The 15,133-nt window shown below is 37.9% G+C and overlaps 1 protein-coding gene across 1 annotated transcript in view; it reads right to left on the reverse strand.

The window, feature by feature from the left end:
• KIAA0825 (KIAA0825 ortholog) overlaps positions 1–15,133 on the reverse strand; it is a 252,939-nt gene that overhangs the window by 174,989 nt on the left and 62,817 nt on the right. Inside the window, exon 8 of the mRNA XM_054809637.1 lies at positions 3,739–3,909. Coding sequence (XP_054665612.1) covers positions 3,739–3,909 — 171 coding nt within the window. The remainder of the gene's footprint in view (positions 1–3,738; positions 3,910–15,133) is intronic.

The following is a 15,133-nucleotide window of genomic DNA, read 5'->3' on the forward strand; positions in this document are numbered from 1 at the left end:
AAAGAAGTTAGAGTGGAAAATACAATTCCTAGAATTTTTTTTCGATCTACGCAAAACAATTTGGCAAAATGAGGATTCTGAATATATTCCAGAAGATGCCAGATACAGAACTCTCAAACTGAACTCAGAGAACTATCCATATCACCTAAAAAAACTCTCTACATCCATCTCCCTACAGAGTTCACTCTGGTTCACTGTTTCCTTTGGTGCTATTGTCTGCCATGGGGTTACCATCAGAGAACACTGGTAGGCAGTACTTCCCTCTAACATCTATTTTCAACCACCTAAATTGGTCTTCATAGGATTCCATTGTGCACACTGCAAAGAAACTTGTCTTGTTGCCAGCTAGAACTGTGAACTACATGTCTTTCTTTTCTTCACTGTTCTTTTTTTGGTTCACAAGCAACCTCCTACCAAAAGCAGAATCCGCAGAAGAGACTACATCCAAGCGATAATGCAATGAAAAAGTATGAAGAGAAGCCCAGGTGGCCACCTTGCAAATTTCCAATGTGGAAGCCTTCGACCTCTCCGCCCAAGAAGCAGCTATAGTCCTAGTGTAATGAGCTTTACAAACCCTGGGAGCCTCTTTACCCTTAACTACATACGCCTCCCTAATACAATCCCTTAACCATCTAGCTAAGGAACTCTTAGAAGCCATTTGACCCCTCTTAAGACCCCCTAAGAGTACAAACAATCTGTCAGAAGATATGAAATCTTTGATTCTTCTGTGATAAACCCTAAGTGTTCTTCTTACATCCAATTTATGCAGCCATTGCTCTTTGTCATCGCTGGGTTTAGGGAAAAATGAGGGCCAAGAAATCGTCTGGTTTAGATAAAACTCAGATGCCATCTTTGGGACAAAAAAAAAATTTAAAAAGAGGAACCATCCAAAGAACTACTTTGTTTCTGATGGAACTTTACACATGTTCTATATATCAAGATTGAAGTGCTATGGGATATGCTGAACAAAAATCAACTAAAACTGCCATTGAAACAGCTATACACATAAACGCAACACTTGACACAAGCACATGAAAAAACATTATTTTTGTTGCATCTCTGCATGAGTTACATAGATAAAAAGGCTCCCGTGAATACTAAAAGCAACCAAAAAGAAAAGGAAGCAAGTGCAAGGTTCCAATCTATGTGATGCCTAGGGAAACTTTAGCTCACTTGGATATTAGCCTACCTTTTATGAATTGGCGAGCTTCCCTTAATTTCCCAGCAGTACTACTTGCAGAGGACTGATACTTCAGATGTGCCTACACTGCAGTGACTGCAGGGTAGTTTGGATACACCCAACCTAGCTTTAAACCAGTGAGAGAGTACAGGTAACTGTCTAGCAACAGCAGCACACGGTTCAATCTGGGCTAATTTACTTCTGGTTTTGCAGCCTGTGCTGCATTGTAAACCTGATACTGGTACATGAGTTAATTTAAAGCTGCTTTGGACAGATCTGCACTCTATATTCTGTTAAATTAAACAAGATTTCTAGTAAGAATGCTTCTAAATAAGTACAGAAGATGGCCATTATAATTTCTAGTCACATACTATAATGAGCTCTGATGAAAATAAAGCAAGGATTCCAATAAATCCTTCTTATCAAAACTCAGCCTTCGTCAGTGAAAAAATAGAATTATCAACCCAATATAGGACATTAACAGAGAAAATCTTAAATCCCTTTTGGTACTTAACAGGACCTGGAACTACTGGGAACATAGCTCTCATTCTCCCATATCAAATCATCTTTCACTTCATCATTACAACTGAGATTTCTGACAATATGAAGTGAAAATAACACCAATAAACCCTTCTTCTAGCCAGACTTTTTTTTTTTTTTTAATGTTTCTCTGGCCATGTCTTCTCTTCATGTATTCTCAGGAAACTGATAAAACTGAGCAAAGTTTTGTGAACAAAACGACCTGATCAGAACAGCTACACTAAAAACAAAGGTATGTCTGATGATTTCACTAGCACAACCTGTAAAAGATTTACCTTCACCTGTGTTTCAGAGTAAAAGTAATTTCATGTTTCCTTTAGAACAGGCCTTCTAGCCAGAAGACTGCCTCCTACCACAAGATCTAGTAATATTCCCCATTCAGATTTGATTAAGTAGAGGTACCATTTAAGAACCTACTTGTTATAGACATGATTACTCTAAAAGAATATTCCTCAAAGAAGAAGGCTTGACACACCTTCGAGGAACAGTTCTGAATGTAATTAAGCGTGGAGAAATGCCTTCATCCTGAAGTCCTAAATACACTTCCTAGAAAGTAAAATATTTCTTGTTAATGTTGCAATCATTACGTTCTCTGAATTATTGGAGATCACATGTCTCAGAGTGTAGTTAAACATATCAAATAAATTTCCCATTCAAGTGTTTTTCAATTTTTTTTTACAAGATATCACAGAATACACAAACAAAAAGAATACTTAAAATTACCCTTATTGAATACATATGCCATCTTCCACATTACCCCTATGAGAAGTTTACTGTAACACCTCTTTGTAGGATCAAGGCCATAGTCTATAACAGCTTAACATTTCTTGAGAACTAGTAAAAGTGAGCAATTAAAGGAGGCAGAAATACATGGAAACCAATAGCAAAAATGGAACCAGAATGCAAATTTTATTTGAGCTTTGATGTACATTCTAAAAAACCATAGGTTAACCTCTATTTCTCTATTTCAGAGTCTTAGTATTTCAGATGAAGAATCCATCAACAAAGTGTGTGCCTCAGAACTCTTCTTATTTAATAATTTTAAAATATTTTTTATCAATTTAGCATTGCGAGATCACATTCCCAAAACACCTTTCTCCTCCACCTGCAGCTTGACTACAGACATACCGAATCTCTGACTCCACCTATCCTCCCTCCCTAAGCAGCCTGGCCTCATTTCTGGACTGATCCTTTCCTACAATATAATCAAAGCTCTTGAAACCACTTGCTCTCTGGTGACTTGGAATCTCTCTACTGGCAGAAGGAGCTGAGCAGAAGAACATTTATGAGCATACTGTGACCTGGAAGGTGTTATTCACCTGAATTTTCAGGATTTCAGGTTCTCTTCATATGACATGAATGCAATGAGATGAAAAAGGGAGTGAGCTTGGAATCTAAAGCAAATGCAAAGTTGAGGCTTGCTCATGAAGCAGTTTACTTTCTGCTCTAGAGCCCCTACTTCTGTAAAATACCCACTGAAGCCAATGGGATAAGCACGATAGCAAACATAGCACATATTAGTAAGTGTTGTGAGAACTCCAGGTTAAAGCAGGACTATATAATAAAACATTTTGTTGCATGTATACTAAGATCAACTAAACTGATGTTTAAGTCAGTGTTTTTCTCCCTGAAAAAGGCATCTTTCAAGGACAAGTTCAGAAACAGTCACGGTTTCAAAGAATTCAGACTCCGTGTATTGTTTTGTCCTATGCAAAACACAGGATTTTATAGATAATTCAGTAGGACATATTATGTTACAGTGTTTGATAGTTATTTCATTATGATTCTCCATCAACAACGACTGTACATCACATCTTTACACACAACTATCAGTTCTTTTCCACAAGTCCTTGTGCTCAAATGTAAATCTGCATATTTCAAAAAGATTGCCAGTGGATATGGTAATAAACTTCTTTATAAAATACAATGACATAAATTAGGTAATTAATGTTGAAAATCATGTAAAATTATCCTTTTGCATAAAGTAGAATCAATAAATAAGAAAAAACATTGATTACCTTGAAGATTCTTATTCTTCTCTGTAAATGAAGGCACCAACAGAATTTCTGCAGAGAGTTCTTCAATTTTTTCTTCCATTAATAAAAAGAGTTTGATAAGTTGAGAAAGACATTTGAGTTGATATAAAGTTAAGCAGAAGTTCCTTCCTTTTTTGTGGTATTCTTGGGAGGCTGTTCAAGTAAAATCATATAATAGCTTTTACAATTGTTTAAAAAATGATCCTGCAAAACTGATTATGTAAGAAAGTATAATATATCAAGTAATTTCATTTTTGTCATAGCATTATGTATCTTTTCCTCATTATAAAACCCTCTTACGTTAGTTCTTCCTAAATCTTTGGCATTTAACAACTATCAAGGAAGTTACAGCTGAATTCAGGTTTTGTTATTCATTAACTAGGATTTTTTCCAAGCAACAGATCTACTCAGAAACCTTCTCACCTGTGTTTTACAGAAAAAAACACTGTGTTGCAAAAACTGATTGAACAAAAGGAAAAAACACGTCATTACTTTATTTTAATGGTTTGGGACATCACATCACTACACTGTCACTCTACAAGTCACCTTGTCTGTTTAACAATCTGCTAGCACAATACAGTTGATGAATATGACATTTGAGTGAAAAGAAACATCAATCTAACACTCCACAACTTTAAATATGTGGGGTTTGAAAACAAGTGAGACTGTCAGTGAACAAATATCAGCAAGTATTATACCTATAAGCATTTGGTATTTAAAAGAAGAAACTGAACATTTTATTTTGAAAGGTTAACACTTGTAATCATAACATATAATCATGTCACATCAACCAGGGAACTCTGATTTGAGCACAGTCAGACTATAAAAGACTGTGAGCTGTTTCCAATTCAGTATTACCAAACCACATGGTTTTAAGTATTTTAATTTTATAACTTCTTTAAATGTAACAAATTTGCACTTCTATGCAAATTGCGGTGAGCCAATACCATGTTCCTATGCAGTTCTGTTGCAGATGTAACATCAGCAGAACAGTTTATGTAGAAAGTGTCAGAGAGCCAGAATAGTTTGAAAGGGAAGCTCTGAAAGACGAAAACAAATAGAAATTGATTGAAATGTACTTTTATGTGTCAAATCTCTCTTACCTTTGCAATTTTGAAGAACTCAGTACCTCCCTTTTTCCTCAAAGTTCCTAGATATTTTTTTAGGTATTCACAAATCACTTTTAAATAGACATAGATCTAAGTAGCAGAGCTCAGCTCTGAATACAAATTCCCTAATTTGCTATTCCAGTTTTGCAGCCTTAGACATTGAACTGTGAGTTTTGTATCCACATCTGAATTTCCTCAAAGTCCCAAACAGATGTATTCATGCTAGTCCCTTGCATTTCTAAGAATGGCAAAGCAAAGTGTTATGCATAATTGCCTCTGTTAGTGCCTTTCCTCGCTGAATAACAAGTAAATAATATCTGTATCACTAGATTTCCAATTTTAAGTCTTAAACTTCCAAAAAAAAGACATTCTGCTATTCAGACAATTTTTCTCCTTTACCTGAAAACTAAATAATATAAGCTGAGTTTAACTGACATGAAATGACTGCCTGAGTCCGCAGACAGACAGAAATAACAGATCCAAGATGTAAGAACCACGAATCACATAAAAATCAATGGAACATTAGTTCTGTCTCCTATAATTTCAAAACCTTGTGATGCTCCTGCTTGAGGAGCAAAGAAACCTTCCAATTATTTGATTGCCCCAAGCAATATTGTTCTGATTAGACCAAAAGAAAGTGGACCTAGAAGCCAAAGGTATACCACAGTAATAATAATTTTAGAACGTATTACCAAACTCAGAAAAAAGTAAAAACTTATTTTTACTTTCAATGACCATTCAAAGTATATTTCAGTTCAAAGTTCCCTCTTTTTTCATGCCATTAAGAAGCTGAGAGAACACTTTAATATATGACAAAGCATATTATAGTATATGCAAACAAACACTTAATCATCAGAGCAAAAGCTTAATGCTACATATGTTCTACAAACATTCAGAAAAGCCCTTCAGACTTTTATGATGTGAAGTATAGACAAAATTCTAGATGCTTGAAGGTAGGGAAGAATACTGGGTTAATTTCATGGCTGACATAAAACTTTCATACAAAATTAAGAAATAAATGGTGGTAAGCATAGATGAAATTCTCTCTTTGATAAAATGGCACAAAGATATGCACCATCATCTGATAAGCAGCCAGCCCTCACAGGCAAGAGGAAAGGAGGTAAGAGAACAGTGTTTTAAGTGCCCTCATGAAGACCTGAGGCATGAAGTTGAAGCCCTTCGAATCAATCAGATTTGGAACTCCTCGGAAACCATAAACTATGGGTAGTGAGAACATGGCAATCCAATTCAGCATAAAGTGATGTGCAAATCTTTGTGACCAGAAGATGGTCAAGATAAAGGCTTTAGAAAGCAGAAAGAAAAGATGAGACCACCATGTAATAAGTATTATTCTCCGAGAATTGCTGACACTAGGGAAGGCTGGCTAAACAATCATGTTGCACCAAAGCTGTAAGCAGAGAATCCTTAAGATGGGATGCATCACACAACCTAAGACTCCTCTGGAAGGAGAAAACCAACCAATCAACCAAATACCTATATGACATTTCTAGAGAGCTCCATATACTATGGGTAACCCATTCTTAAATTTTCTTTTGTCCTCTGTTAGGCTTTGTTGTGCTGAAGATAAAGAAAATGTAACATGACTTAACATTTGACATGAAAGTATACCAAAGCTCCAGATGTGACAAAGATTCATGCATCATTTACACAAGCTTTTTGTTACCATATTATGGATGGGTCAAGCCACACACCCTCTACCAATCAGCACAGATCATGGTGATGTATCATCAAACCTGGCTATCAACCAGAATTGATGGTAATAATGCAACAGGTATTTGAAAGGACAAGTGCTGGTCCGTAACAGCTCTCAACTGCTGACTCGCATAGCTCACATAAAATTACGTGTTACTGTGCAGAGCTCACAGGTTGCTGGCCCTTGACGCAGGGTGGTAATCCCCTTGACCTACCCACCTGACTTATCCAGAACCATCACTGCAAGGCACCGTTCCACCTCCTTTTACTCACACAGAAACCACAGGTCTTACTAAAGAGTGCAGTCTACATCTGCAGAAGCACAAGCACGCAGAAACACAGACACAGACTAATTCTTATGTAAGACTGGTGCTATTTCTTGTGGGTTTCGTTAACGAAAGCATGTTATTAGATAGTCCAGCTTTTGGAAGAAGTTAGCTTGAACCTCAATTCTGCTTAGCTCATCCACATTGATTTGGAAGAACTGGACAGGGGGAACCTCCAGAAGTGAATTTCCTTTCACACACGGTCATTTCTATGTCCACAGTTTTTTTGTCTCTCAGAAACCACAACTCATTTATTTAGTGCCTGACAACCAAATAGTGTGCATTCACCTGAGCATTTCAAGTTTGATTGAAAGATCTTATATATGCGCCAGACTGTCAGGTTTCACAATACTGATGGCAGCACTCAGCTTTGAAGACCACTGACCAGGGTGCTTGAATGAGCACATCACAGTCCATTTTTTATGAGAGGGGAATGAAAAGGCATTTCTCCTCAGACATTAACCTGATCAGACCACCACAGGACAGAAACATTTAAGAACTGTGTAACAGCAAAAAGTTAAGCAGCCAATGCCATGACATACAGAAAATGTGGAAACAGATTTATAAGTCTTGTAGAAGATTGTCATGAAGAGTACAGGCCTCCACATGGACAGATGTGAAATGGACATGAGGATTCACTGTGATACACGTTCAACCAAGTCTTAGTGTCATGAATCTGCCCGGAGGAAAATCAGCCCTACTCACAGAGTGAGTGTATGATTGCTCTGAAAAAGCTACTGAATAGATCATGACTTACGATGTTAGGTCAGAGAACTCACAACACTCATTCACCCAGGTGACATCATATAGAAAGAGACATCCCTCTGTGACAAAAATGGTCTAAAGCTGTTGACAGCACCCTACCCAATTCACAGGGTGACCAGAAGTACATGAAGCTGATCTCTGCCATCCACCAATCAGCAATGGCATTCCAGTCTAATTGCAGATTAGAAGAAAGCATGCAGCAAGTTCCATGATACAAACCAACTTCCTTCCTGAACTGCCTGCAGTTTGCTACTATTCTTCTTCCAAGCTTGCTTTTTTTCTGCACGACTGAGTTTAATTCATGTGGTCCTTGTACAAGGACATAGCTGCAGCACAATCTTTAGCTACAGGCATACATCAGCAGGACATCTGTAGTGTCTCCTAACAACAGGACATGTTGACCTCCTGTTAAAGCACACCTCGTGAGAACCATTTCTGAAAAGGGACAGAAAGTCTGGTACAGCGGCTGTGGAGAGGCAAAGTGGATTGTACAGCCATTGTCAAGGTGCTAATGAGCCAATTTTGCAGATATTGCTCTAAATAGAGGTGAGGTCAAGAGCTAAAGAAATACAGAGGAGTAACAAAACGTTCTGAGCTCCTGAACATAGCCTCAGGCTTCCTTCTGTGTAGAAAAAGAATCACAAAAATAATGAAGTACAAAACCATTGCCTATACTGATGATTTCTGAACTGCTCTGGAGGCCCAATCTGCCAGCTTTATGTACAAAAAAAAGATGCCAATCAAGCAGAGTGTCAGGGAGCACCGGAGGCTGGCTGCTCCCTGAGGGACAAAGAGTAGAGCACAATACCATGGCCATCCAGCCAGGTTCCTTGCCTACCTGTGCCCTGTCCTGCAGTCCCTAAGCAAGGCAAGCAGGGCAGACCCAGAGATGATAGCCAGGTTTCAACCAACGGCCCAGGTCATCAGCCAAGTTCACGGTGATGATGCAAATGTGAGGTCAAGCCAGGAAGTTAATTCGCAGCTTGGAGTCAGGATCAGGTCTGGTGAGGGTAACCAAGAGTCAGACACAGTTCAGTGATCATTAGGCAGGACCATGGTGGTAAGGCAGGTTCAAGCTCAAGGCAGGAATTCTGAATCAATGGGGTCCATGGCCAGTCATGGACACGGCTCTGGTGGAGATGGACATCAGGATGCCTATGATGTAGCTCAGGCAGGGACTGAAGACCCAGGCCTCAGCTGAAATAGGTCTCCAGGGCAGGCTGCAGCCAAGGCCCCAGAAGAGGCTGGTCAGGGCCATTAAGGCTCACTAGTGCACCCAGGCGTTTGTTCCATAGCCCTTAAGGAACTTCAGTTTTCAGACTAAAACCAGAGAAGAACAGGTCATTTCTGTAAAACTGTCGTTCTGCTTCACCAAGGACAGCATAGAGGAAAGAAGAGAAAGTACTTTAGGCCTCTGCTATCTAGACTGTGGTCCTTCCTGGGGGGTAGGAGGGTACAGGTGGAAAAGACAAAGATTTTACCTGAATTAACTTGAACTTGCACTGCATTTATTTGTAGCAAGTACATAAATCATGATGGTTCACTACACGAAACTGGAAGGAAGCAAAGGAATAACCTCAAAACTTTCATCGTCTTAACATCTCTACATTTAGAAAACCTGTACTCTTGACTTCCTATGACATAGATGCAAAGGGGGCATAAAGGGTACTTCACTTCCTTTGGCATGCTGATTTACCACCCCAACCACCAAATGACAGGCAGCAGGAGTCTGCCATCCCAAACAAGGTGACTCTCAGAGAGCTTTGCTTATAGAAAAAGAAGCCCCAGGTAAAACTAAAATTGAATGTCTATCAAATTGTGCAAGGTTTGGCAGACTATGCTGGTGCCAAGGGAGCTGATGCAGTGACACCACATCAGAGAAACTGGGGCACTTGTTTTCAAGTTTGGCCTTTCACTTTAGCAGAATGGATTGAAGCTGAAGAAATCTTCTGAAGATCTGAAGGACACGCCACACTTCATAGAATCATAGAATGGTTTGGGTGCGAAGGGACCTCAAAGCCCATCTAGTTCCAACCCCCTGCCATGGGCAGGGACACCCTCCACTAGCTCAGGTTGCCCAAAGCCCCATCCAACCTGGCCTTAAAACACTTTCAGGGATGGGGCCTCCACAACCTCTCTGGGCAACCGGTTCCACTTGTTGAAGACTGAAGCAGCCCATCTTACCAGAGACTATTTGGCTGGTTGCATCTGGACAGAAGCATACTACTAGTCTTCAGGAGGTAAATTTAAGCCAAAACAGTTCTATCCTCCGTATGGAAAAATTCTTCAGTCGCATTTTCAACTGTTCTAAACCCAAACGAGTTTACTCAGCTGTTGTGTAATTTAGAACAGAAGATCCACTGTAACCCAGGTTATGGGTCCTCTTCCCCTATGCTAATTTGCTGAATCACTCAAAACCTGAAATTCTTGCAACGGTCATCCCACAATTTCTTGCTTTTCTCCCTTCTTCCTCAGACCGGAAAATTCTGCTGCAACTGGAGGAGCTATACAGAAAAGATTATAAAAGAACCTAGATAGAAAGAGCATGGGTAACATTCAGAAACAAATTTCTGCTGAAACAGTCAAGAATCAGTAAGATACATAGGGTTTTGCTGTTTCATTGCACAAATGATGACATTTGGTTAACAGTAAATATTTACATTCAGATACTGATAATTCAAGATGAGCACGTAGTGCAAATGCACCCTACAAAATGTAAGTAAGTACTCTCATCATAATTTTCAACAACCAGGTTTAGTGATACACTTATGAAAAAGATTAAGTAGAAAGCAGCAAAGTGGCATTTGATTTTGTGCAGATGAGGTTCCACACGCATACAAAATTCAGATAGCTACTTATTTAGACTTCTGATAGCATTCTAAGGCCTCAGAACTTCTAAGCTGCAGATAAGAATGCTGCCTTAAATTATTTTTATTCTTATATCTTAGGCTTGAATTGCTAGACTGAAAACAACTTTAACTTAACTAGCTGGCAAACCACTCTTTCTACCAACAAACCATAAAAATGCATGACTCAACAAGTTTCTTGGACTATGAAAAATACAACGCTCCAAACAAGTAAATGGTAACTTTACTGAAGTTTTTAATATAAAATCCTAAGAACAGAGAGAAATAGAAAATGACTTTCACTTAGACTAATTATAAGAAATGTTAGTGCAAAATATATCTAATTTGAAAAATTACAAGCAACTGAAATAGGAGTGGCAAAGAAATGAGAGCATAATATTGTAAGAGTAGCTATACTGTGTTCAGCTACAGAGCCTTTTATCCCAGTATCCTGGGCCTCGACAGTGACTGAAAGAGGAAGACTAAATAAAAATAACAGGGAAACCATACACAATATTTTTTCCTCTGAGCTTACCTAGCTCTTGACCACTTGCAGTTGGGCAGCTTCCACAGACAGGTGTGGCATACATTAATAATCTGTAGTGGGTTTCTATTTCATCAATTTCTGCAGCTACCCTTTCACCCCACGTAAACTTTTACCACCCATAACATTTTGTGGAAAGAAATTCCACACTTTACCTACACTCTGGGTTAACAAATATATAATTTTTCTTGCCTGAATATTTAATCTTCTAGCTTTACCTGACGTCAACTAGTTTTAAGAATCAGCTACTGATACCTGTTTATTTTTATAATGCCTCCCTTCATTTTATAGACATCTATTGTATCCTACCACCTTGATTTTTTTTCAAACTGAAGAACTGTATCTTGCTTATTTCTCCCTATAGGGAAGCTGTTCTACATTTTTTTATCACCCTGTTGCCCTTCTCTAAGCCTTTTCCGCTTTTTTTCTACATCAACAACTAAAAAAATATGCTCATGTAGGATATAGTCCAGTGAAACAGACAGTATGAATACCACAAAAAGAGACACGGAGGCATTACTAGTGAAATCAGGGACAACTTTGCAATACTAACAGTTAAATTAATACCTCATCTTCTAATAAGAAAAATTAAATACATTGTAGAGCTAGTTCTACTAAATATCAATTCTAACAAAAAATCAGCATGTCATTCAAACATCAAGGTTAAATTCAGTGTGGATGCAACATGTCTTGAAAACGGAATCTCAGTCTTTTATGTGTATGAAGAAATTTTAGCATATATTTTCTGAAAAATAATGTGACCACTTAGAAGCTCTTAGGAATAAAAAGAGATGGTATTAGAGTTTTCACTTCATCAGTGATGAAGTTGAGAAGTGCCCATATGAATTCTGAGCTAGCTAATAAGTTAATTAAAGCATTTTTCAAGCAACATAGAGCTAAAGACATGCATTTAATAAAGTTCTTGATCATAGTACCTGAGCTTCTCCTAAATACTTAACTTCAGTATCAAGATATCTGCCTTTATCTTAGCACTTAAAATGATTTGCCCTCATCTCTAAAAATGAAGCAGCATGAGAAATAAGGCTCTGGCAGGTCGAAATGACCTATGTACACCTGCTAACTTGTGATTTTATAACAAGTTTCAAAAGTGGTACTTTTCTCAAAGCTGTAGCTCTTTGAAACTATTAAATAAAATGTTTCCAATTTTCTTGGTTATAGCCTGGAAGCATTTCAAATCTCAAAAGGCATAAGAAAATAGGCATATAGATGAATCCCATAACTCTAACATAACTTTTGTGATTTTTTTTTTTTTTTTTTTTAATGAGCGTGGCACCTTATATGTTTTAAACAATGCGGCATTCACAACATCTCAAAAAACTGGATGGCTAATTCTGATCATTTCAGGCCATCCAGGGATGTGACACAGTAAAGTGTGGTGCAGAAATCCCTGCATCATAGGTGAGCTGGCTAGTGGATGTTCAAGAATAGCTACCCTACGACAGTGTTGCTCTCAGATTAATTAGCCTTACTACTCAGCATACAGAGCCACATGGCTAAACTGCTTCTGAGACTCACGATGGAATCCTTGGAAAGCAACCTGATGACTGTCTTCTTCAGTGATTACAGTGGGGATTTCTCCCTCAGCAGGAACCAAGGGTTTAAAACCCTTTTAATCAATTTTACTATAAAATACCTTCCCAATACATTAAATATCATTCCCCTGCCCCCATTTATAAGGCTTAATTTCACATAAGATAGATCTACAATATTGTTCTACAAGGGACAGAAGAAAGCGATGTCAGGGATTTCATGCAATAAAGCTATATGAGGAAGAAAATCAAAAATGAAAAAGTGTAATATTAAACTTAAAATCTAACTACAACCTGCGTACAAATAATAAAGCCTTTTCATAAATGGAACTAACATTTTGTTAAAATCCGAAAAGAAATAGCCTAATAAAGCAACAGAAACTCAGCTACTGATAGTCACTGTGTATAGGGATATTTCAAGGGGTAAATTTTCAAAGCAGTGCACAGGGAGTTACATACATAAATTCCATTAACAATAATGTGTTCCTCAGCTCTCAGTGATATTAACTTTTAAGTGATGCTATAACTATTATAACAATCTTGCATTTATGACAGCATTCATCTGCACACTATCTCCTAAACAGAGATTGTATATAAACTGTATTACTCTTTCGCTTGTGTTTAGTAATGATATATTCAATTTTTATGGACATCTGCTCACAGTTTTCTCAAACTGCATGTTGGTGTATGTTTTTTAATGTAACTGCTAGGTTTAAATAATTAGTATTGCTGGATATAATCACTAATTTCCTCATACTGTAAGAGGCAGCTTAATATTTCTGCATAGCAGATGTAATACACAATATTACACAGAACTAAATTATTACAAACAGTGCCAGCAGTTTTCTATACACAGTACTTAAGATAATTATAAAAAATCATCTTCATTACTGCATGCTAGCATTTTTTTAACAGTTTAATTTGGATAGGTTACAAGATACATTCAAATCACACAGATACAATTACTGCAAACCCAAGAAGCTATAAAATGTTCCCAACCAAATCCCTTTGACCCTGTTAATGTCTGTTCCTTGTTAATCTAAGGCAAACATTGTTTGTAGCGTGCATTTGTTATGGAATATGAAAAAAAGAAAGGAAATCCCTTAACAGTTGTTATTGAATCCAGCATTTACTGACTGAAAGTTAAGTGCCGTTTACAAAACAGAACAGATGCAGATGCTGACAAAACGGTAAACAATTGTTGCATGGCTTGCTGCCAGATTCTAAGCCAATATATTAAACTCCAAGCGAAGCACATTTCCCCTATAGATTGCACTTATTGCCACTTCATTTCCTATGTGCTCTGTCTCTCTATTGCTGTGCCTGGCACTAAGCTATTTTCAGTTCTTCAGTGACCCCTGAGGCCTAGTGCTACCTCACATAGCCATTAGTGAAGGGAATTGCATGTGTCTGACATGGCCTGAAACCAATTATTTGATATTTTCTTCAGAATGATGCCCAACTCTGTTGGGAATGAGCAATCATGAAATAATTTACCTCCTGATTTAATTTTTTCCTGCACAAATTAGTTGTAGCCTGAGCTAGCAATACGCAGCTGCCTGTGACATACCTCTGTCTTATCAAGATTCTACTTGAAATGATGAAAAAGGGAAGGGGGGAGGAGAGTTGAATAGAATAGGTTGGGGAATCCTGCTTTAAAAAGGCATTGACAAGTTTATCAGATATACTGATCACATGTACTCTCTGCTGATTGAAACTGACAGACCCATAAAGAACTATCAGTGCAGCAGAGGAAACCACATGGATGCAAACTGTTATCCGAGTGTTTAAGGTTTTTTTAAACACCTGTCTTGCCTTGCAGCTCCCTGTTAGTTCCAGTGAAACCCAGGGGTGCCAGGAGAACCTGATAAAGCAGCTTATGCAAACAGTCTACATCTCAGCTTATTTCTGTCCCTTTTTTGTTAAAAAAAAAAAAGGTCACAGATCTAAAGATAGCAAACATTCTCTTCTTAGACATCACCGTTAACTTGTGACTTTGGTAAGTGCTTATATTATACATCCATACTGTGCATGTGTCAAAAAAACGCCATGAAGCAAGGGATCTCAACTTATGTATAAACATGGTAAGCATGTATAAATTTGCATATATTTAATCAAGAGAGTGTGTCTGTCATAGAAAGAGATATGTCACTGCCACCTACTAAACAACCTCACTGAAGAGTACACTAATCTTTTGAAAGAGATTCACTATACATGAAATTTTAATCAAATCTGCTCCATAATGTCTTCCTTGTTAAATGAGATCAGTTTTCACCTCATCGTGAAGGTTGATTCCATATCAGGTTGCTAGATGTTTGCTACCAAATGCTTAAGTCCTTTGTCAACACAGAGTGTATAGGTCTGTCAAAATTAAATCTCTACTTGAAATCATGTTCACCAGCCAACTGATGAAAGGATAGACCAGCACTAGAAACACAAGTTGGAGAGCAAAACCATCTGATCATGCTCTGACACCAAATTTATGTAGTAATCTTGAACAAATCATCTCACCAATCTGACTCCT

The sequence above is a fragment of the Grus americana genome, chromosome Z, assembly GCF_028858705.1.
Source record: "Grus americana isolate bGruAme1 chromosome Z, bGruAme1.mat, whole genome shotgun sequence".
Classification (NCBI taxonomy): domain Eukaryota; kingdom Metazoa; phylum Chordata; class Aves; order Gruiformes; family Gruidae; genus Grus; species Grus americana.